The sequence below is a fragment of the Ranitomeya variabilis genome, chromosome 4 (assembly GCF_051348905.1).
Source record: "Ranitomeya variabilis isolate aRanVar5 chromosome 4, aRanVar5.hap1, whole genome shotgun sequence".
NCBI classification, from domain to species: domain Eukaryota; kingdom Metazoa; phylum Chordata; class Amphibia; order Anura; family Dendrobatidae; genus Ranitomeya; species Ranitomeya variabilis.
The window spans coordinates 551,206,740-551,231,519 of NC_135235.1; the positions used below are offsets into that span (position 1 = coordinate 551,206,740).

Below are 24,780 nucleotides of genomic sequence, written 5' to 3' on the forward strand. Positions count from 1 at the left end.
TAAAAACATCATAACCAGGATTGAGGGTTTGAACTGGCAGGGCATCTAACAAATGTCTTATGGTCCAATGAACTGACCCTTGGGCTTCTTGGCCTGACACTTGGCATAGCGTAAACCCCGAAGGTGGAAGTGTGTGTGCATTATGGTATAATATATGGAGCAACCACAGGTACATAGTTATAGGTGGTGCAGAAGGTTTACTTGCACCAGGACATGACTGCCTTGAGGTTTGCGTTATGCCAAGTGTCAGGCCAAGATTGCCAAGGGTCGGTTCACAGGTCCATAATACATACGTCAAATGCCCTATTGTTTCGAACCCTCAACCCAGGTTATGAAGGTTATCATTTAATTAGGTTTCAGCAATGAAATTGAACACCAAGAAAGAAAAGTTGAATATGGAAATGACAGGATGAGTAGACTATGCGCATGAAGTCTAGACTATTTTCTATGATCGGTTGCATGTTAAATCTTTGTCTTTTAAGGTATGTGCAACAGATAAAGCTCTGGAATTCGACAGAGATTTCCGAGTTCGACACTATGCCGGAGATGTCGTGTGAGTATTGGGGAGCCACAGTAGCATCATGTGAACTCGGCCATCTGCCCAAACATTTGGTTGTAGAGACCTTTACGTGGATGTTTTGTGATGTCCTTGTGTTTTCATTCCAGTTACTCTGTGGTGGGATTCATTGATAAGAACAAGGACACTTTATTTCAGGACTTCAAGAGACTCATGTACAACAGGTGAGAAGAAGCGGACTATAAAGAAGTCCATTGTGGCCATCACACAGTAGAACAGATGGTCCTGTTACATGTTACTGCTAGCTCTCCATGGTCCTGGTTATCTCAGATAAGTGCTTTCTGATATGGTAGCTCACACCATTATTGATGGATCAGGACAGGGGCAGACATACCATTGGTGCAAACTGTGCAGCTGCCCAGGGGCCCCAAAGGTAAAGGAGCCGACAGCCACCTCCAAAGAAGATGGAATTGTGCATTATGATGAGCTGTTGGACTGCAAAGGGCCCATATATCCATCTGTGCCCGCTCATGGATCAGGATATAGTCATGTTCGAAAGTGTTGGCATCCTTGCAATTGTTTCAGAAAATGAAAATTACTGCAATTGCACGTTTTGTTATACACCTGCTTATATCCTTTTGTGTATTTGAACAACACAAAAAAACAGAGGGAAAAAAGGCAAATTGTACATTATTTCACATAAAACCACAAAAGTGGGCCGAATAGAATTGTTTCACGCATCATCCACGTAATATTTGGTTGCACATCCTTTGGAATAAATAACTGAAATCAATCACTTTCTGTAACACTCAAAAAGCTTCTTACACCCTTAACATTTGAACCTCCACCATATTTGACTGTAGGTACTGTGTTCTTTTCTTTGTAGGCCTCATTCCATTTTTGGTAAACAGTAGGATGATTTGCTTTACCAAAAAGCTCTATCTTGGTCTCATCTGTCCACAAGATGCTTTTCCAAAATGATTTCAGCTTACTCACATACATTTTGGCACACTTGAGTCTAGCTTTTTTATGTTCGTGCTAGCAGTGGGTTCCTCCTTGGTCTCCTACCTTAGCATTTCTTTTCATTCAAATGTCGACATATAGTTCACTCTGATGCACCCTGAGCCTGCAGGACACTTTAGTTTTGTTTTCTGGAACAATTTCAAGGGTGCCAACACTTTCAACCATGACTGTATACATTGACCTCACTTTATGCATCAGTCCTATAGAAAATAAAATAAACAATAAACTGTGTGTTATGTTTGTGAGACCCCTATATAAACTTTATTTGATGTTGTGTTTGCTTTATATTCTATTTTTTAGTGCTAATCCTGTGCTGAAGAATATGTGGCCAGAAGGGAAGCTGAGCATCACCGAGGTCACAAAGCGTCCACTGACTGCAGCTACATTATTCAAAAACTCCATGATCGCCCTGGTGGACAACCTAGCATCAAAGGTATAAGAAAGACAAATGCCATGTTTTACTGCCATGTGAGCTCTGTGTACAGGAGTAATGCCTAGATTTCAATGTTTGACTCTAACTCTAAAAAAGTTGAACTCCAGTGTGTGAACTTTGAGTTAGAACACTTGGAAAGAAAGTAGAAAATATCAGTTTTTTTTAAATTTCAGGGTTAGTTTTGTATTTATATTATTATTATTTATTATTATAGCACCATTTATTCCATGGCGCTTTACATGTGAGGAGGGGTATACATAATAAAAACAAGTACAATAATCTTGAACAATACAAGTCACAACTGGTACAGGAGGAGAGAGGACCCTGCCCGCGAAGGCTCACAATCTACAAGGGATGGGTGAGGTTACAGTAGGTGAGGATAGAGCTGGTCATGCAGCGGTTTGGTCGATTGGTGGTTACTGCAGGTTTTAGGCTTGTCGGAAGAGGTGGGTCTTCAGGCTCTTTTTGAAGGTTTCGATGGTAGGAGAGAGTCTGATATCTTGTGGTAGAGAGTTCCAGAGTAGGAGTGATGCGCGAGAGAAATCTTGTATGCGATTGTGAGAAGAGGAGATAAGTGGGAAGTATAGAAGGAGAACTTGTGAGGATCGGAGGTTGCGTGCAGGTAAGTACCGGGAGACGAGGTCACAGATGTATGGAGGAGACAGATTGTGGAAGGCTTTGTATGCCATGGTTAGGGTTTGGTACTGGAGTCTCTGGGTAATGAGGAGCCATTGAAGGGATTGACAGAGGGGAGAGGCCGGGGAATAGCGGGGGCACAGGTGGATTAGTCGTGCAGCAGAGTTTAGAATAGATTGGAGGGGTGCGAGAATGTTAGAGGGGAGGCCACAGAGCGGAAGGTTGCAGTAGTCAAGGTGAGCGATGATGAGGGCATGGACTAGGGGTTTTGCAGATTCTTGGTTTAGGAATGTACAGATTTGTGAAATATTTTTGAATTGAAGGCGGCAGGAGATGGAGAGGGCTTGGATATGTGGTTTGAAGGAGAGTATTGCATTAATTTTCTTGTTGTGATCTTCACTTACAGAGTGTATTATAATCCGGAGCGGCACTCACATTTTTGCACTCTTCAGACCTGAAATCTGAAATCAAACTCAATATCTATATTGCAGTTACTATAGTGATTTACATTGTGGAATATGTAGAATTTATATCATGGATTGTTCCATCATTTAATATAGGAAAGGCTTTTGTAATGTAAAAGAAAAAAAATCTGTTCTCTGTACCTGACCCTGTGTTCTCTGGTGATGTCTCAGGAGCCATATTATGTCAGATGCATTAAACCAAATGACAAAAAGTCTCCATCTCTGTTTGATGAGGAGCGATGCAAACACCAAGTGGGGTATTTGGGCTTACTGGAGAATGTCCGTGTCCGACGAGCTGGTTTTGCATATCGTCAGGTGTATGAGAGGTTTCTTCATAGGTAAGTATAATTCTTTTTACTTTCCTTCTACATACATTATAACCTAACTGGTTTCCATCACATGGAATGGGATTGTTGGGTGATACTTGGTGAGGACATGTCCGATGCATCCTTGTAGTCTTTACATTCTGTACCATTCATCATCGATCTTCTATGTCCACCTCTCCAGGTACAAGATGATTTCCCAGTTGACGTGGCCAAACCACGACTTGCCTTCAGACCAAATTGCTGTACAAAAACTCTTGACGGAGTTTGGCTTCCACCAGGATGCAGCCTACGGAAGAACCAAAGTGTTTATTCGCACCCCACGTACCCTGTTTTCCCTGGAAGAGAAACGGAGCGAGATGTTGATAAGAATCATCCTCTTCCTGCAGAAGGTATGATGGAGTCTGCTTGAAGCATTGACGATTTCTTTGGTATACATCCTATATTTGGAGTCTAAGTTCATTCTTGTTATTCCTTTAGATATGGAGAGGAACACTGGCCCGCTGGAAATATAAGAGAATGAAGGCTGCCCACACAATAATGCGCTACTATAGACGCTACAAAGTGAAGTCCTACATTCTTGAGGTGGTCCGGAGGTTCAATGGTGTACGGAACAGCAGAGACTATGGGAGGAATGTAAAATGGCCAACACCTCCAAAGGTGCTCCGACGATTCCAGGAATGTATGCAGATCATCTTCAACAGGTACTTGGGAAGTCCCATTGAATATACCAAATTGTCAAGATGTTGTCACCAAATTAGCAGAGCGTGCAATCTCTTTATTTCAGATGGAGAGCATATCAGCTAATAAAGGGCATACCTCCCGCTGACATACCGAAAATCAAGGCTAAAGTTGCCGCTTTTGAAAATCTTAAGGGGCATAGAGCCGATATGGGCCTTCAGAGGAGCTGGGAAGGGAACTACTTGTCGTCGGTAAGTGTTAACAAAAAACACATCTGTCTCTGAACATCACTTTCCAGTAACTTGTTTAAAGGGTTTTTCCATCTGCCTTTTTTCATCTGCCTTTTTTCAAGAGTGCACCGCTTCCCAGCCTCCCAACATCTTGGTTGCTGGAAGGTCGTGGAGTCCTGATTGATGGACCGTTCAGACTAGCAGCATTGTCACACTGTTGACGAAAAGTGTGTGCTCCCTATGCTGTTATAGGTGATAGCTCTGCATCATTGGAAGTGCAGGGCAAATGTAGGCGGCTGAGATCCAGAGCTAACAGTGCCTGCCAACAATCACAAGCCAGCCTCAGTGCAGCACTTACAAGCTCACTATGAAACAGTTTGTAATCACTGCACAAGTTCAGCCACCATTGATGTTCATTAATGGTGGCCGATCCCTTCCAGTGAGCAGTAAATAATAAAATAAAAGTAAAGATTTGGGAAGAAAGGGGACAAAACTTTAATAACTGGTAAATTACAAAGTTGCCTCTGTCTAAGGGCTCATTTAGGCATCAGTTTTCTCACATACAAGAAAAACGGATCGATTATTTTGATAAGACACTGATCAGAGTTTGATAAGAGAGTAGTCCGAATGTCATCGGCATTTCTCGTACGTGGAGAAATTAAAAAGAAAAGTTTATCCAACTCTTTTTGATAGTCCGTGAAAATCGGACCGCACTTGTATGTCATCTGAGTGTGATCCGATTTTTTTTTTTTTCATGAACTGATTGACTTGCATTGCTGATGTTGATCCAACACTCAGGTAAAAATTGGAAAATGAGAATGGTCTTATAAACCATCACAGGTACGAGTGCCATCTGTGAAATACATGGATAGCACTCGTACTTGAAAATCATTCGTCTGAATGAGCCCTCAGAGGGTGAGCATAACCCTTTAATTCCTTATTTATTTTATTCCATTCCCAAGATACTGCTTATATTCCACTCCAAAGCTGCACTTATAATTATCCAGGCTTCAGAGCTGCATTCTCCCAGCATTTCTTGAAGGTTAGAAAGTCATATTTCTTTCCTCTTACAGAAACAAGAAAACAGTCAAGATTCTGGGTTCTTTGTATCTCGAGCAAGTGAGCTACAGAGGAAAGACAAGTTCATGCAACCTCTCTTCTCCAGTAATGTGCGCAAGGTATATACATACATCTGGATATCTGTGGGATCATGAATTTGGGAAGCTGATCAGGTGTCTTACGGGTACCGGTTCGTATTGTGGAGAGTGACAAGCCAAGCCTGGCATGTCTGTGTGAGGAGACTTAAAAGCCATGCACGCATCTCTGGAAAATTTAAATATGCACATTTTCTCTTCAGCGAGGAAGAGGAGTAGAACTCTAGTGCCACCTATTGGAAGCAGCAATCCTAAAAGTCAGTATCAACTCTATAACGAGCCTTGCAGTTAGCACACACCTAGTTTCCTTATAAGTCACAAAGCAGAGCTATAACTAGGATTTCCTTCAATTGGGGCAAAAGGTTCAATATACTGCTCCCAAGTACTCGGGCCCAAACAAACTGACTTGTTGGCAATGTTACTTGATGTTTTCCTTTTGATTACAGTCCCTTGAAGGACCTTTAGGACTTGTGCACACAGAGCTTTTTTATGACTTAAAAAATCATAAGTTTTTCAAGCAGAAACTGCTTCAATAAACTCTTCTGATTATTTTTCCTGGGGCGGTTTTCAAAGAGGTTTTGAAGAGCTTTTGATTTTCTTGAAGCATTCTTTGCAGCATTGTGAAAGGGCAGTACCTATATTAGAGAGGATACCTTTAGGATCTTTTTCAAAGAAGTGGCAGTTGCTTTCTTTTTTTTCCACCAGGCATTTTTTCAAAACCTCTTCAATGAACAACAAAAAAAGCACATACACTCTTCATATGAAAAACAAAGTGGATTTCCCAGAGAAATGAATTGTAAGGGTGTATTCACACTGAATCTTTTTGGAGCAAATACTGAGCGGATACTCTCTAAATCTTTCTCAAAGACACAAAAGTCCTCAAAAACTTTCAGTTTCTGCATTAAAAATGCCACAAAAAGACTCCGTGTTCACAAACCCTAAGAATTTTTCAAATCGTTTTTCTGGAGCATTTTGCAGATGATCCGCTTTTAAAAAATCCTCAAAAACTCTGTGTGAACATACAGTGCATACGGAAAGTATTCAGACCCTTTTACATTTTTCACTCTGTTTCATTGCAGCCATTTGGTAAATTCAAAAAAAGTTCATTTTTTTTCTCATTAATGTACACTCTACACCCCATCTTGACTGAAAAAAAAAATGTAGAAATGTTTGCAAATTTATTTAAAAAGAAAAACTGAAATATCTCATGGTCATAAGTATTCAGACCCTTTGCTCAGTATTGAGTAGAAGCACCCTTTTGAGCTAGTACAGCCATGAGTCTTCTTGGGAATGATGCAACAAGTTTTTCACATCTGGATTTGGGGATTACCTGCCATTCTTCCTTGCAGATCCTCTCCAGTTCCGTCAGGTTGGATGGTGAACGTTGGTGGACAGCCATTTTCAGGTCTCTCCAGGGATGCTCCATTGAGTTTAGGTCAGGGCTCTGGCTGGGTCAGACAAGAATGGTCACAGAGTTGTTCTGAAGCCACTCCTTTGTTATTTTACCTGTGTGCTTAGGGTAATTGTCTTGTTGGAAGGTGAACCTTCGGCCAAGTCTGAGGTCCAGAGCACTCTGGAAGAGGTTTTCATCCAGGATATCTCTGTACTTGGCCGCATTCATGTTTCCTTCAATGACAACCAGTTGTCCTGTCCCTGCAGCTGAAAAAAACACCCCCATAGCATGATGCTGCCACCACCATGTTTCACTGTTGGGATTGTTACATAGTTACATAGTTACATAGTTAGTAAGGCCGAAAAAAGACATTTGTCCATCCAGTTCAGCCTATATTCCATCATAATAAATCCCCAGATCTACGTCCTTCTACAGAACCTAATAATTGTATGATACAATATTGTTCTGCTCCAGGAAGACATCCAGGCCTCTCTTGAACCCCTCAACTGAGTTCGCCATCACCACCTCCTCAGGCAAGCAATTCCAGATTCTCACTGCCCTAACAGTAAAGAATCCTCTTCTATTTTGGTGGAAAAACCTTCTCTCCTCCAGACGCAAAGAATGCCCCCTTGTGCCCGTCACCTTCCTTGGTATAAACAGATCCTCAGCGAGATATTTGTATTGTCCCCTTATATACTTATACATGGTTATTAGATCGCCCCTCAGTCGTCTTTTTTCTAGACTAAATAATCCTAATTTCGCTAATCTATCTGGGTATTGTAGTTCTCCCATCCCCTTTATTAATTTTGGTGCCCTCCTTTGTACTCTCTCTAGTTCCATTATATCCTTCTTGAGCACCGGTGCCCAAAACTGGACACAGTACTCCATGTGCGGTCTAACTAGGGATTTGTACAGAGGCAGTATAATGCTCTCATCATGTGTATCCAGACCTCTTTTAATGCACCCCATGATCCTGTTTGCCTTGGCAGCTGCTGCCTGGCACTGGCTGCTCCAGGTAAGTTTATCATTAACTAGGATCCCCAAGTCCTTCTCCATGTCAGATTTACCCAGTGGTTTCCCATTCAGTGTGTAATGGTGATATTTATTCCTTCTTCCCATGTGTATAACCTTACATTTATCATTGTTAAACCTCATCTGCCACCTTTCAGCCCAAGTTTCCAACTTATCCAGATCCATCTGTAGCAGAATACTATCTTCTCTTGTATTAACTACTTTACATAGTTTTGTATCATCTGCAAATATCAATATTTTACTATGTAAACCTTCTACCAGATCATTAATGAATATGTTGAAGAGAACAGGTCCCAATACCGACCCCTGCGGTACCCCACTGGTCACAGCGACCCAGTTAGAGACTATACCATTTATAACCACCCTCTGCTTTCTATCACTAAGCCAGTTACTAACCCATTTACACACATTTTCCCCCAGACCAAGCATTCTCATTTTGTGTACCAACCTCTTGTGCGGCACGGTATCAAATGCTTTGGAAAAATCGAGATATACCACGTCCAATGACTCACCGTGGTCCAGCCTATAGCTTACCTCTTCATAAAAACTGATTAGATTGGTTTGACAGGAGCGATTTCTCATAAACCCATGCTGATATGGAGTTAAACAGTTATTCTCATTGAGATAATCCAGAATAACATCCTTCAGAAACCCTTCAAATATTTTACCAACAGTAGAGGTTAGACTTACTGGCCTATAATTTCCAGGTTCACTTTTAGAGCCCTTTTTGAATATTGGCACCACATTTGCTATGCGCCAGTCCTGCGGAACAGACCCCGTCGCTATAGAGTCCCTAAAAATAAGAAATAATGGTTTATCTATTACATTACTTAGTTCTCTTAGTACTCGTGGGTGTATGCCATCCGGACCCGGAGATTTATCTATTTTAATCTTATTTAGCCGGTTTCGCACCTCTTCTTGGGTTAGATTGGTGACCCTTAATATAGGGTTTTCATTGTTTCTTGGGATTTCACCTAGCATTTCATTTTCCACCGTGAATACCGTGGAGAAGAAGGTGTTTAATATGTTAGCTTTTTGCTCGTCATCTACAACCATTCTTTCCTCACTATTTTTTAAGGGGCCTACATTTTCAGTTTTTATTCTTTTACTATTGATATAGTTGAAGAACAGTTTGGGATTAGTTTTACTCTCCTTAGCAATGTGCTTCTCTGTTTCCTTTTTGGCAGCTTTAGTTAGTTTTTTAGATAAAGTATTTTTCTCCCTATAGTTTTTTATATATTGGGCAGATGTATTGGGCAGATGATGAGCAGTGCTTGGTTTTCTCCACACATACCGCTTAGAATTATCACCAAAATGAGAATCTTATTTCTCATAGTCTGGGAGTCATTCATGTGTTTTTAGCAAACTCTGTGCAGGTTTTCATATGTCTTGCACTGAAGAGAGGCTTCCGTCGGGCCACTTTGCCATTAAGGCCCGACTGGTGGAGGGCTGCAGTGATTGTTGACTTTGTGGAACTTTTTCCCATCTCCCTACTGCGTCTCTGGAGCTCAGCCACAGTGATCTTGGGGTTCTTCTTTACCTCTCTCATCAAGGCTCTTCTCCCACGATTGCTCAGTTTGGTTGGACGGCCAAGTCTAGGAAGACTTCTGGTGGTCCCACACTTCTTCCATTTAAGGATTATGGAGGCCACTGTACTCTTGGGAACCTTGAGTACTGCAGAAATTCTTTTGTAACCTTGGCCAGATCTGTGCCTTGCCACTATTCTGTCTCTGAGCTCCTTGGCCAGTTCCTTTGACCTCATGATTCTCATTTGGTCTGACATGCACTGTGAGCTGTGAGGTCTTATATAGACAGGTGTGTGCCTTTCCAGATCAAGTCCTATCAGTTTAATTAAACACAGCTGGCCTTCTAATGAAGAAGTAGAACCATCTCAAGGATCACAAGGAAATGGACAGCATGTGACTGAAATATGAGAGTCTGAGCAAAGGGTCTGAATACTTATGACCATGTGATGTTTCAGTTTTTCTTTTTTAGTAAATATGCAAAAATGTCTACATTTCTGTGTTTTTCAGTCAAGATGGGGTGCAGAGTGTACATTAATGAGAAAACAAATTAACTTTTTTGAATTAACCAAATGGCTGCAATGAAACAAAGAGTGAAAAAATTTAAAGGGATGTGAATACTTTCCGTACCCACAGTATAGTAGCTATAAAAGGGAAATACTTAGACAGTATTATTTAATCAAGAAACATTGTAGAACTTTTTATACTGTGCCTTTGTAGTGCCGTGTATTAGATATTTTATATTGGGAGTGGGTATTTTTAGCACTGAATTTAACAATATGATAATAATCCATTGGTGTTTTAGAGGGTCACTTTTGTCAGTAGTGATGGGAAAGTAAATGGAAAAGCATGAGTATCGCCGTTCTCAATAGCATGGGGTGACTGTGTGCAGCGGATAGTAATGAGGAACTACCGTAGTAAGTTATCTTATCTGATTGTCTCCTTCTTTTCTTCACACAGGTCAACAGATTTAATAAAGTAGAAGATCGGGCCATCTTTATAACTGATAGACACCTGTATAAACTGGATCCCAAAAAGCAGTATAAAGTCATGAGCAGCACTCCTCTTTATAATGTAAGTGCTTAATGCTGTCTGAGTGGGGAAAGTTACTTGGTTATTTTGCAATGGTTACTCAACAGCTTAAAGGGCTTGTCCAGGACCAGACAAAATAGGGACCATGGCTTCTGATAATTAAAGATAAGGTTGCAGCAGTTAATGGTCCCGTCTACAACACATGACCACTGCAGCCAATCATTGACCATAGTAATGATGCTGATGTAGGGGAAAAAAGCAAAGAAACCGGCACAGTGTATAAAAAAATCTGCCTCAATGTCATGTTATTTATGGATGTATTATTCCACCAGACAGTAGGGATCTCAGTTGCAACACCACAATCCAAAAATGTGCAAAAAAGAACGGTGGCACTCATCATCCTCCGAAAGATCCTTTATTCAGCAAAAATGAAATCGTGGATGAAGGAGAGTTATGAACACATAATGGACGACAACTTTTTCACTCCTTCCTGTGCTTCAACGGGTCCTAGAATGGGGCAAAACTTACAAGGAGCCGTCTTAAATCCAATCTCCTCCCCAACAATTACTCCAACACTATCCATTTATCATATATGCATCAAAAAGATTAAAAGTAAAAACAAGAAATTCCCTCATTACCGCATTTGTAATTACTTGTTGGTCTTGACCTGCTCAACCAATTTTTAGGTTTCACCGTTATTATGGACCAGCTTGTCCTTGAGGTCAGTGCTTCACCTATATGAGACCAAATGTTTACATGCTACCACCTCAGCAATGTCACTGTCTTTTTCTAGGCTGTGCCAATGTTAATGGCTGCGCAAATCTGCATGTCCATTGGGCTATATTTAAAGCTCTTTCTTCTCTTGCGTTCCAGCCGTTGATTACCATTTAATAGATCATTTTGGGTGAAAGAACTGCTCTGTCCAGAGCCATATTCAAGAGTGGCCCCAGATAGAGAATAGAAGGAGGAATTTGAAGGGGGCTGTGTGCTCCTGATTGACCCTTTTGACCATCAGCATTGTTGCATCGTACAAGGGCACTGAAGCTATCCAGAACCAGCAATCGGCTAACTTCACAGCAGCGCTTACAAGCTCCATGCCTAGGAAACCGGGCCACTTCTGTCACACAGCACAGGTGGCCAATACCCTAGACAACAAATCATACACAGTAATTAAATTCAAAATACCTATGTTTTTGAGAACAGAGAGGATTTTTAATAATTGCAAAGCTGCTTGTTTTTACAAGTACTTTTCAACTTTACCCATTTATAATGATGAGATAATCCCATTAATGAGGTTCTCATACTAACATACGGTACATTATTTTTCGGACTATAAGACGCACCGGACCATAAGACGCACCCCAAATTTTCAGAATAAAAATATGGAAAAAAAAATAATGTTTCAAATGGGTGTCCGTCTTACAGTCCGAATTCATCTTACCAGTGAAGGGATCGGCACAGGTGGAGGAGTGGTCACAGGGGTCTTTCAGTGGTCCAGGCTGGTGCGTTGGCCTCCAGGAAATCCCATCCCAGGCTGGTGCGGTGCTCTGCTTGGGCAGGGGTGGAGGCTCTGTGCTCCGGGGCAGTGGCTGTGCTCCGGGGCAGGGGCTATGCTCCGGGCCAGGGGCTGTGCTCCAGAACAGTGGCTGTGCTTCGGGGCAGGGGCTGTGGTCCGGAATAGTGGCTATGCTCCAGGACAGGGGCTGTGCTCCAGGGCAGGGGCCGTGCTCCGGAACAGTGGCTGTGCTCCGGGGCAGTGGCTGGGTTCCGGGGAAGGGGCTGTGCTCTGGGGAAGGGGCTGTGCTCTGGGGCAGTGGCTGTGCTCCGGGGAAGGGGCTGTGCTCCGGGGCAGTGGCTGTGCTCCGGGGAAGGGGCTGTGCTCCGGGGCAGTGGCTGTGCTCCGGGGCAGTGGCTGTGCTCCGGGGAAGGGGCTGTGCTCTGGGGAAGGGGCTGTGCTCCGGGGCAGTGGCTGTGCTCCAGAATAGTGGCTGTGCTGCGGGCAGTGGCTGTGCTGCGGGGCTGTGGCAGCAGCTCTCTGGGCTCCATGGGGGCTCCGACGGCATTTCGTCAAAGCCCGGAGGCCCCCCGTTCATCCGTTAATGGCATGTTGTGGTGGCCTCCGGGAACATGGGCGCCGGGCTGGCACACGCTCAGATTCAGATCTTGTTGCCGAGATCTCGCCCCGAGATCTCAGGAGACGAGATCTCATTGACAAGATTTGAATCTGAGCGTGCGCCGGCCCGGCGCCCATGTTCCTGGCGCCCATGTTCCCGGAGGCCACCGCAACATGCTATTAACGGATGAGCAGGGGGCCTCCGGGCTTTGACGAAATGCTGTCGGAGCCCCCATGGAGCCCAGAGAGCCGCTGCCACAGCCCCGCAGCACAGCCACTGCCCACAGCACAGCCCCTGCCCGCAGCACAGCCACAGCTGCACCAGCATGGGAAGGGAGGCTGCATTGGGACCGCTGCCACTGCCGCATGATTTGTAAGTATATTGCGACTATAAGACGCACCCCCATTTTCCCCTAACATTTTTTTGGGAAAAAGTGCGTCTTGTAGTCCGAAAAATACGGTAAGTGTTCTGCATGTTAGATTATTGAATGTATTACCTCTTTATTAATAATTCATAGAAAAACTATAGTGTTTCAATTACAAGATTTATTTTACTTATCCAACTTTTATGTAGAAGAATCCTAAATTCTCCTGGTGAATTGATGGTTGCAGTTTCTGTGTGTATGTGCTGATCTTATGGTAATAATAAGATCCATGCGAAATCTTAGCAATAAGATTCATATATTTATTAAATGACATCCCAGACCTAACCCAACAGCGCCCCTTGTGGCCATATTGAGGATATAATTTTACAATGTGTCCAAACAGAACAGTATGTTTTATATGATAAGTGCCCATAATTACAGTCAGCAACATTTTATAAATAGCACTTTTTTTCATATACAGCAGGTAGTTATTTACTGTACTGTTTACTTCACACATATATTTGATGGCTGTATACGTTATACATTCTATGGATAGATTTTTCATCTTTTTACATTAAAATTGCAATCGGTGAAATGTATGAGATGGGATGTATTCAAAATTATACTTTTATGGAAAAAGTGGCGAATCAGTGGAATTGACTGGGAGTTAGTACCGTTTTGGATTGTCCTTAAAAGGGTATCTGTCAGTGGGCTCAACCTCCTAAACAGAGGCGTGGCTAGGGTTTTGGTTCCAGGGGGGGGGGCGAAACTTCTGAGTGGGCCCCTAACCAGGTAACCCTGATTGCAACTGGGTGGTGCCCCCTAATAGTGGATGTAGGAGAACCTCAGCAGATGACAGCGATGTTGCTGAAAATAATCTCTATACAATGACCAGCATTGATATTACCGCCATATGGTCAGTGGTTGATACCAGTCCTACAGAACATATAAGAGATCACAGTACAGTTATAGATAATGACTTACCGCTGACATTCTTTCTGATGGAATAGTTCATTTTTCACATCTTTTCCATCTGGCCCAGACCGACATGACAACTTCTCCAGCCAGGACTCGGCTGCAGAGATTACAACAAAGACACATTTTACATCTCATATTTTCAGCACAGTCATCATCTATTCCCAACCTGCACAAACTCCTCATCCTGCTGATATCCCAATACTGAGCCGCTGCTGCCGTATGTGTCCTACAACACCTGATACCCCAATGCTGAGCTGCTACCATATGTGTCCCTATTACTGCATCTGATCTGTGGAACTGTGTGCCTCTAGATGGTAAAACAAACCTCTAGAATATAGTAATGTGCAAGTGCTCTAGAACACAATGCAAACATTTTACCCCCTATAAAACTACAAAGTAATAATGCCCTCTGTACCCCTTTGACAGTCAAAGTAATCTGAGTTCCCCTATAACAGTAAGTGCCCACTTTACATTTAATAATGTCCCGAGTCTCCCCCCTGTACAGCTCCCCTATACACAGTATAATGACCCCACGCTGTATAGTACCACCCACACAGTATACTGACCGCTTAGTAGCCCCCAAACTGTTTAATGGCTCCAACATTGTACGATGGCCCCCTAGATAGCCTCCATATAGTATAATGCACCAGATAGTTCTCAATATAGTATAATACACTCACCATAGGCCTCCATATAGTATAAAGAACTCGCCATAGGCCTCTATAGTATAATGCGTTCCCCATGGCCATACTTTATTTAGTATAATGCACTTCTCCATACGCAGACGCTATAGAATAATGCACCCCCCCGTAGGCAGACTCTATAGTATACTGCTGCACTCCCCATAGGCAGACTCTATAGTATACTGCACTCCCCATAGGCAGACTCTATAGTATACTGCTGCACTCCCCATAGGCAGACTCTATAGTATGCTCCACTCCCTATAGGCAGACTATAGTATAATGCACCCCCATAAACAAACTCTATAGTATTCTGCACTCCCCACATTCAGACTCTATAGTACAATGCACCCCCCACAGGCAGACTCTATAGTGTAATGCACCCCCCATAGGCAGACTCTATAGTATAATGCACCCCCCATAGTATACTGCACTCCCCATAGGCAGACTCTATAGTATAAAGCACCCCCCCAATAGACACTCTATAGTATACTGCATTCCCTGTAGGCAGACTCTATAGTATAATGCACCCCTCCATAGGCAGACTATAGTATAATGCACCTCCCCATAGGCAGACTCTATAGTATAATGCACCCCTCCATAGGCAGACTCTATAGTATAATACACCCCTCCATAGGCAGACTCTATAGTATACCGCATTCCCTGTAGACAGACTCTATAGTATAATGCACCCCTCCATAGGCAGACTCTATAGTATAATGCACCTCCCCTTAGGCATACTCTATAGTATAATGCACCCCTCCATAGGCAGACTCTATAGTATAATGCACCTCCCATAGGCAGATTCTATAGCATAATGAGCCCCCCATAGGCAGACTCTATAGTATATTGCACTCCCCATAATAATAATCTTTATTTTTATATAGCGCTAACATATTACGCAGCGCTTTACAGTTTGCACACATTATCATAACTCTCCCCGATGGGGCTCACAATCTAAATTCCCTATCAGTATGTCTTTGGAATGTGGGAGGAAACCGGAGTGCCCGGAGGAAACCCACGCAAACACGGAGAGAACATACAAACTCTTTGCAGATGTTGTCCAAGGTGGGATTAGAACCCAGGACTCCAGCGCTGCAAGGCTGCTGTGCTAACCACTGAGCCACCGTGCTGCCAGATTCTCTAGAATACTGCGCTCCCCGTAGGCAGACTCTATAGTATAATGCACCACCCCACAGGCAGACTCTATAGTGTAATGCACCCCCCCATAGGCAGACTCTCTACTATACTGCACTCCCCGTAGGCAGACTCTATAGTATAATGCACCTCTCCATAAGCAGACTCTATAGTATAATGCACCCCTCCATAGGCCGACTCTATAGTATAATGCACCTCCTATCGGCATACTATAGTATAATGCACCTCCCATAGGCAGAATCTATAGTATAATGAGCCCCCCATAGGCAGTCTCTAGTATATTGCACTCACCATAGGCAGACTCTATAGTATAATGCACCCCCCATAGATAGACTCTCTAGTATACTGCACTCCCCGTAGGTAGACTCTATAGTATAATGCACCCCCCCATAGGCAGACTCTATAGTATACTGCACTCCCCACAGCCAGACTCTATAGTATAATGCACCCCCATAGGCAGACTCTATAGTATAATGCACCCCCCATAGATAGACTCTCTAGTATACTGCACCCCCCATAGGCAGACTCTATAGTATATTGCACTCCCCACAGGCAGACTCTCTAGTGTAATGCACCCCCCATAGGCAGACTCTCTAGTATACTGCACTCCCCGTAGGCAGACTCTATAGTATATGCACCTCCCCATAGGCAGACTCTATAGTATAATGCACCCCTCCATAGGCAGACTCTATATATGAGCTGTTAAGATCTATGGGGGGACACTGATCTCCATGAGAATCTGCCTCCAGAGATTATTTTAAATGAAACTGGGCGTTGCCAGTATGAGACATGTAGATCAGGAGAGCAGACTGCCTGTCATGACATGTCTCACACTGGTAATGCTCTCTTTCATTTAAAATAAGCCCTGGAGGCTGATTCTCAGGGAGATCTTTTTCCAGCCCATAGATCCTAGCAGCTCATTTACATATCAAGAAATACGTGGGTTTCTCGGGAATAAGACATTAGATCGCAGATATCAAGGTATCATTTTATACAATTTTATATTACCTACATGCCTATATAGACACTTAGGAGGGTTGATCCTACTGACATATTCCCTTTTAAGAACCCATGTTAATATAAATAATTAAGTAAATTTGTATGAAGCCTATTTTTAATATCGCTTGTAGAGGTTGATCAAGATTGGAAAATAGGTCTGTCAGTCTGTTTAAACCTAAAACAGTGCCACCTTTGTACATAGGCTGTGTCCGGTATTGCAGCATAGCCCTTCTAACTTACATCCGGAAGTCAAAATTGGCTATGTTGAAAGAATAGAAAGCAAGCTCTGTATGATACAAGTCTTTTAAGGCAACATTTCCATCTCTCCCTGTATAGAATATCTCCTCTGCCATCAGAATTACCTTAATGACAGCTGACAGCTTTGTCCCAGCTGTCGGGGGTCCGCGACCACAAGTCTGATTATGTCTACAGTGAAAGTCGATACAACCCTTACCTTATCGGATGACAATCCTCTGTGGCCTGCGTAATATTATGTGTACTGTCCTAAGCCCATGCTTTAGTATTGTTATCTACAATTTCTCAGAATTAACTCTGATTCATTCACATAAATCTAAATTTCTGTTTCACATGTAAAGCGCTGTGGAATAAATAGTGCTGTAGTAATAAATAATAATAATGTTTTGGCACAAGGTTTTCATTATTTGCACTTATAGACATTGATCATGTATGGATTACTGTTACTGCTGGTCACTGTATGATGCTCACAGTGCCATGTACTTAGGCTAAAAGCTGTCAGCTTCCTCCTTCATAAAGATCGGGCTGTAAATTACATAATGCACATGCCATGATAATTGACGGGTGTAAATGAAAGGATACTTTTTTTGTATTACACGCAACAATATTCAAATATAAAAGTTTAGGTTCTCTTACACTGGTCAACAGCATTTTTGGTGCCAAAGATATTTCATCGAATTTGGGGTATTTTTGGGGTGCTGATTCCGAATATGCTATCAGTTTTGCCAGATTGGCTCAAGTTTTTGAGATTTTTGGTATCTTATTTATAGCACTTGTTGGTAAATGCGACGCATCATCTCATTAATTTCTTTGGATTAGTACTTGAACTGAGCATGATGATTTTTTGGCTCTCTCCACACCATTGGAACACCAAATTTGAAGCTTTTTCTTTGTCCTTTGCTCCATTTTCGTAATAATTCGATACATGCTTTGCACACTATGTGTGGTGCCCAAAACTTGTCTTGGTCCCCAAGCATAACCCCAAAATAGGCAAAATACACTTTTTTTACGAAGTCTGTTATGTTTCTTCTATGTTTTGGCAGTGTGTATTCACCACAAATGTAACAGAATGAGTCTGGATCGTTAAGACAACTTCTTCTTGATGAGTTCATGCTTTTCACTGGAAAACAGACAACAACATAAAGTTAGTGCAAAAATCAAGCTATGAACAAACTTTTAGAACACTAACACAAAACTATATTGAGAACTGCTCAGTTCAAGTACTAATCCAAAGAAATTAATGAGATGATGCGTCGCATTTACCAACAAGTGCTATAAATAAGATACCAAAAATCTCAAAAACTTGAGCCAATCTGGCAAAACTGATAGCATATTCAGAATCAGCACCCCAAAAATACCCCAAATTCATTAAAATATTTTGGACACCAGAAAAAAATTTTTTTTTTGTTGACCTGTGTTATCAATGGTCTGTGTCCTCACATAGTGCTCTGGCAAAAATTAAGAGACCACTACAAAATGTTCAGTTTGTCTGATTTTTCTCTTTATAGGTATATTTTGAGCAAAATGTAAATTGTTCTTTTATTCCATGAACTGCAGACAACGTGTCTCCGAAGTTCCAAGCAATACATTTTGTATTTAGTGTCTGAAAATGAGAAATGGTCAAAATAACAAAAAAATGCATTGCTTACAGACCTCAAATAATGTAAAAAAAAAAAACAAGTTCATAATCATTTAGAAACAACAATACTAATGTTTTAACTCAGGAAGAGTTCAGAAATCAATACTTTGTGGAATAACCATGATTTTTAATCACAGCTTTCATGCGTCTTGGCATGCTTTCCACCAGTCTTTAATACTGTTTTTGGGTGACCTTATGCCACTCCTAGTACAAAAATGTAAGCCATTCTTTGTTTGATGGCTTGTGACTATCCATCTTCCTCTTGATTACATCCCAGAGGATTTCAATGGGGTTCAGGTCTGGAGATTGGGCTCTCCATGACAGGGATTTGATGTGGTGGTCCTTCTTCCACACTTTGATTGACCTAGCTGTGTGACATGGCGCATTGTCCTGCTGGAACAACCAGTCCTCAGAGTTGGCGAACATTGCCTGAGCAGAAGGAATCAACTGTTTTTCCAGGATAACCTTGTAATCCAGAAAGTCAGGGGCAACACTCGTAAACACCTGTCAGCAAATTGAGGTTCTGTTTTGGCTTTTATCCTAAGTCATGTGGCAAGGTCTGTTAAGGGGTCAATATTGACTTTTAGGGTTGCTACTTCCAGTCGGTGGCAGTAGATTTCAAATCCTGTTCCTTTCTGTAGAGGCTATTTGCATATTAATTTTTCCAGAGGAATGTTTTATGGTCTCCTTACACTGGAATGTCACTCCCCACAAGAAGAAAAGTTTCTCCTTGAACTCCATTCAGAGGCCTATCATACAGGGAAATCAAATCTCACGCTTTGCACTGAGGAGGAGCAACACCCCGAAACACTGTGTCTGCAAAATTAAGATTTTGCTTTGGCTTTTATCGTAAGTCATAGGGCAAGCCTTGTGAAAGGGTCGATATTGACTTTTAGGATTGCTACATAATAGGTGACACTAGAGTTCCGGTCCCCTTTCTCTCTGAATAGGCAATCTAATTTCCCAGCACTGTATGGCCTATAAGTCTCCTTACACTGGCATGTCCCTCTCCACAAAGAGAAATGTTATCCCTTAGACCCTGGAGAAACGTTATCCCTTAGACCCGAACTATTACACAGAACTATAGATTCGTCGGTACATTAAATTCAGCTATTGCTATGTCATCCCTCGTGTCATACACTGCAATAATTCAGAGTCTGTACATTGTGCGCTGTAAGAACCATACATAATGCATATTCATCATGGAGGGCCGAGAAGAACGGCATTGTATCATTATCCCTTATGTTAGTCCTCATTCAGACGGTCACACTGCAGGATCTCTGTGTTATTTCCGCAGGTCTCAGGCTGACCCAAACCAATAGGATCGTAGATCCCAAAATACTGTGAGTTCAGGTCATAAAACCCATGGTCGGTTCGAGGCATGTAGCCGAATGTGGACGGTAAAATGTGCCTGTCCTATGGCCTGAGTGTATGGATTAGATTGGCACAATAATACCCATCGTCAAAAAGACAAAAGATATGAGAGGAGACATGGTGGTGTCTACAGGGAGAAGGAGAATAAAGGAGCTTATGGGAATACAACAGGAGAAAAATGCTGCGAGCATCCACATAGGAACATGCAAGGAATCCTGCATCCAGAAGCATCCAGTGCTGGGGGATGGGGTTACCATGGAGATCTCCATGGAGATTGGCGCAGCTGATGTCTGGTCCAGTGCTGCCTTCATTCATCTCGGCCTGCACAGCTGTTGCTCCTACTGCTTGTTATCATTAATTTCTGGGTAAATTTCCTCTTGTCTGAATTTTTTTTAATCTATTTCACACTTCTCTATAGACCTTCAAATTGTCTTAAAAAAATAAATAAATACAGACAAATCGTTCACACGTCTGGTGTAAATCGCTGTCTGACGTCTATAGGGGCATTGTCGCGAACATCTTGCGTCCCTATAGCCAAAAATCCAATCCATTTTTTTTGTGACCTCATTGACCTTCTTTAAATGCAATGTTGCATATGACATCATGATCTCATGTCGCACAAGTCGCCGCTTAGCCCTAACGTATTGTTCATCCATTGCTCCCACAAATTGGATATACACTGTAAAGGGAATCTGTCCCCAGGTTTTTGCTCATGTGAAAGCAGCCTGATGTAGGAAAAGAGACCCTGATTCCAACGATGTGTCACTTAGATTACTGAGTGCAGCAGTTATGACACAGAGTTTTTAGATGTAGGAAGCAGCAGAGGCGAGAAAGCTAACCCCACCCACACCACAGCTCTCTATGTACATAGTCTATACATAGCAAGCTGCTTATCAAAGAGGAGGCGTGGCCGGACGACTTGACACGAGGCAGCTAGTCCCACCAATGATGATCTGGTGATAAAACCTTCATTGTAAGTAAACTGCATAATAAGTGACACATCGTTGAACTCAGTGATTTAACCCCTATCTCATGCTGTCCTCAGACTACATAGAAAAGAAACTGCTGACCGATCCCATTTAAAAACAGAACCAGAACCTGTAGCCAGCACTCATTTGTTATTGTACGACACCACCCTAAATGTGAAAGTCCCGTTTCATTCCTCTGTGTTTTGTGGAATTGGAAATTTTGGCTTATCATATTTATGAGATATTTATGAGGCTAAAGGGTTGGGGCATGGTAATAGCCGTTCTATTTGTGTTTTTATTGACGGCTGACTCAGAATTTAATTAGTATAGATGAGCATGGCTGACATTAATTATTCCAAAGCAATACTAGATATGGCAGACATGTGTATATATATAAAAAAAAAAGCGAAAAATCAAGTTCAGCCCTTGCCTTGCTATTTTGTTTAGTAAAAGGATGGACACCATGATGGACACCTGACAGATCTTATTATAGTTAATTGGCTCTAATGGGAAACATCAGTGTCCATCATGTAACGGGTCCTGCAGTTCCCAGGAAATGAATGGAAATCTATATAAACCCTTTATAACCGGCTGTAGAATATTAGAAAAGCAAAATGGTGGCACTCTTGTCTATGGTCTGGTATTGACTATTTATTTGAATTGAATTAAAAGGACAGACACAGCTCATAGACTAAAGTGGCGCTTTAAAAAAAAAACTTTTTTTCCTAACCATCTTTAAGAGATTTTCTACCTTTAGGGACATTGTTTTTATTTAAGTACATGCATTTGGGGCTATAAATAATTTTTGTAATTTGGTTTCATTAAAACTTTAGCATTTTCTGCCTTCTATAGCCCCTGTGCTGCACTGTCTATTGTTGGCTGCAGAATGAGTTAACTGAGAATCCGTCAGTCAGCCCGCTATGTCTGACCTGTAGTTTGTACTTCCTTTAGGGTACACTCACACTAGCTTCGATTCTTTCTTTCAAGAGGGTCTGGCCGATTATTCTAATGACACTCAGATCATACTCAGAGTTTGATCCACGTGTCACCTGATTGTTCTCCAATTCTCTCACATGAGAGAATCGCAGAACAGGTGCGGAGAAGACTGAGAACTTAATTTCTCTGCCTTCTCCATTTTCTGTGTCCGCGGTAATCACACTGCACTGGGATGACATCCAAGTGCAGTCCGATGTTTCACACGCACCCATAGACTCGTTTGGTTGTGCGCGATCTGATTATCGGATGCACCCGCAGCATACTGCCGAAACGGCATGAGAAAATAATCGCTGATCTGAGCTGCCCCATGGCATAACATTGGGCCGGGTGCTATCCGATAAAACATCACATAGCACTCGGCCGTGTTATACTCTCGTCTGAGTGAGCCCTTATCCATCTTTTTCTGAGCTCCTCCCAGCTGATTTATGATCAGACTGCATCAAAATTGAAAGTGCAGGAAAACCAAATGATGTAAAAAATTTTAAAGAAAACCAATTGTAAAAAATATTTTTGTTAAAAAAAAAAAGAATAAAAATTGTGTCCAGAGATGAACAATCCCTTGAAATTCCTTCAGAAGCCGCCACAATGTAGTGGTGGTGACAGGTGGCCATATCGAAGATGCCAAGCTTGCTCTGTATCCTTCTTCTTCTCAGCTTAGTTCCGTAGCTATTTTCGTGGACTTATCTAACTGATGTCTGCCCGTTGTAAACCACAGATCGATCTATCCTTCCTTCCATTAGGTATCTGGTATCAGTGTAACTGACGGAAAGGACCAGCTGGTGGTTTTCCACACGACGGACCGCAAAGACCTGATTGTATGTCTGCGTTTTGCTGGACAATCCCCTCAAGACAGTCGTGTGGGGGAAGTTGTTGGAGTCCTGGCCAACCATTTTAAGAAGTAAGTGTGCTGCAGTACAGACTCGTAATAAACGATAGAAAATGTCTATTCTTTACACAAGATTTATCTTCTTCCAGAAATATCCCTCAGGCATTCTGAAAATCTTCTTGATTATTGGTAAATTGCTTTTGATTTCTCTGGTGTGACCATTCACCTCTTGATTGTCTGGCCATATACATTAGATGGCTGTTGGCCAAAAGATGCTCCAGCCATCATCCGACTCTCCCACACACAGGAGCGCTCACTGTGTTCTCTATGAGAAGGCGTCAGGCTGATTCGTCAGCCAGCGGCTAGTCTCAAGGAGAACAATGCGATTGGCAGTCCGAAATCGGACACGCGAGACCTACATCAGTCGGCCAAACCCATCACTATCGTCAGGTTCAGTTGACTTTAGTCTAATGTGTATGGAGGCCCTTAGATGGAAATTTGTCACGTTCTCTCAATATTCGGGAGAGTAGAGCCTGTACATTTACTATGACCTTGGAGGAGATATGGAGAAAAAAAAAACCCAAGTCAATTTGTGCGCTGGAGCATTACTCACAATTACATCCCATAAATTCACTGGGAACATCAATGGTCAGTGTTGAGTGCTCAATTCTATTGATTTGGCCTGCAAACGTCCTTCTCATGTGTTCACCAGAGATCGCCTTTCGCGTCAGTGATATCAGTGGCTTTTAATGGATTAATAGACCCTGATGTGCTGAAGTCCCAGATGTCAATATACAGAATGGACAAAAAGTAGCTATAGGCGATATGCAGATTTTAGTATTTGTTGCGGATATTTCTGCTGCAAAAAGCAGATTGTTGGCAGGAAAAACGGTGCGTTAAATTAGTGCGTTTTTATATATTTTTGTTTTTCCATTTCTCTGAAAAAAATTGACACTCTGCAGGTTTGGGGAAAACAAAAAAAACGATTTGAAGGTTCAAAAAAGGAAAAAATCTGCATAAGTGTGAGATTTTAGAAATCTCATTCATTTTGCTGGTACTGTAAGTGGCTGCATTTTTTTATGGCTAAAATGCAATGTGTGACCAAGCCAATATGGATGAACCAATGTAATTTTGTCCCAACAGATTTTATAGGTAGACACCCAAGAAAAGAAGATTTGCATTTTGTTACATAGTTGGTATATTACACTTACATTTTTTTCACACTGTTGTCTTCCATCAAGGTTGCAGCATTCCTATACCTACGTTAGGGTCACCCTTTATATAACCTGACCACATATACAGCTGTGGGGATGCCCTGATTAGAAGGGTGTAGAAGAGAAATGTCCACATTTCTGGGTTCTCTCCTCCATCGCCCTCCTCAGTAATATTGAGTGACACATACAGCTGGGGGAGTCCATGCTTGTTCCTGTCACTTCCATGCTTCGCTTTCAGCTGTCTTCATTACCTTTTGCCTCACCCTCGCACTTCCTCCCTGCCCTCCTTACAAAGCTACCCGCTCCTCTTCTCCATCTTCATTCCCCTCCCGTCCTCTTTTGAGGCTTCTGTTACAACATCTCACGGACAACGTGTGCTATGGCGTCGCGTGACCCCCTTCCTTTATTTGATTTTCGACCTTCCTTTTTTTAACCTTTAGGAAAAGGGGGCGATTCTTAAGAGAAGGGTCTGATTGTTTCCATGGCAGCTGCATCAGTCTCTGAATACATCTATGGAGAGGATGGAGAGCTTAATGAGCTCCACTAAAAAACCCTGGTCAGCACCAGGCAGCCGTCCAAGCTCTTTGTAGCCATCAGCTTCCCTGCCCCATTCTGTCTCTTGTACACCCCCTCCTCTCCTCCTCCTTTCATCCTGGGCCTCCTCCCTTCTCCTCACACTTTCCTTCTTCCTCTCATGAGACTGCTGCAGCGAGGACACATGAGGCGCTCAGGAAAGGATTTCCCAGAATCACTCCGGCAATTATAGATTTTCTC

At 42.3% G+C, this 24,780-nt stretch overlaps 1 protein-coding gene across 1 annotated transcript in view; it reads left to right on the top strand.

The window, feature by feature from the left end:
• MYO1D (myosin ID) overlaps positions 1–24,780 on the top strand; it is a 108,992-nt gene that overhangs the window by 79,086 nt on the left and 5,126 nt on the right. The window contains exons 12-21 of the mRNA XM_077252661.1: positions 483–553; positions 667–741; positions 1,841–1,973; positions 3,245–3,411; positions 3,581–3,788; positions 3,877–4,100; positions 4,184–4,328; positions 5,381–5,485; positions 10,370–10,483; positions 22,707–22,864. Of these exons, the coding sequence (XP_077108776.1) occupies positions 483–553; positions 667–741; positions 1,841–1,973; positions 3,245–3,411; positions 3,581–3,788; positions 3,877–4,100; positions 4,184–4,328; positions 5,381–5,485; positions 10,370–10,483; positions 22,707–22,864 (1,400 nt within the window). The remainder of the gene's footprint in view (positions 1–482; positions 554–666; positions 742–1,840; positions 1,974–3,244; positions 3,412–3,580; positions 3,789–3,876; positions 4,101–4,183; positions 4,329–5,380; positions 5,486–10,369; positions 10,484–22,706; positions 22,865–24,780) is intronic.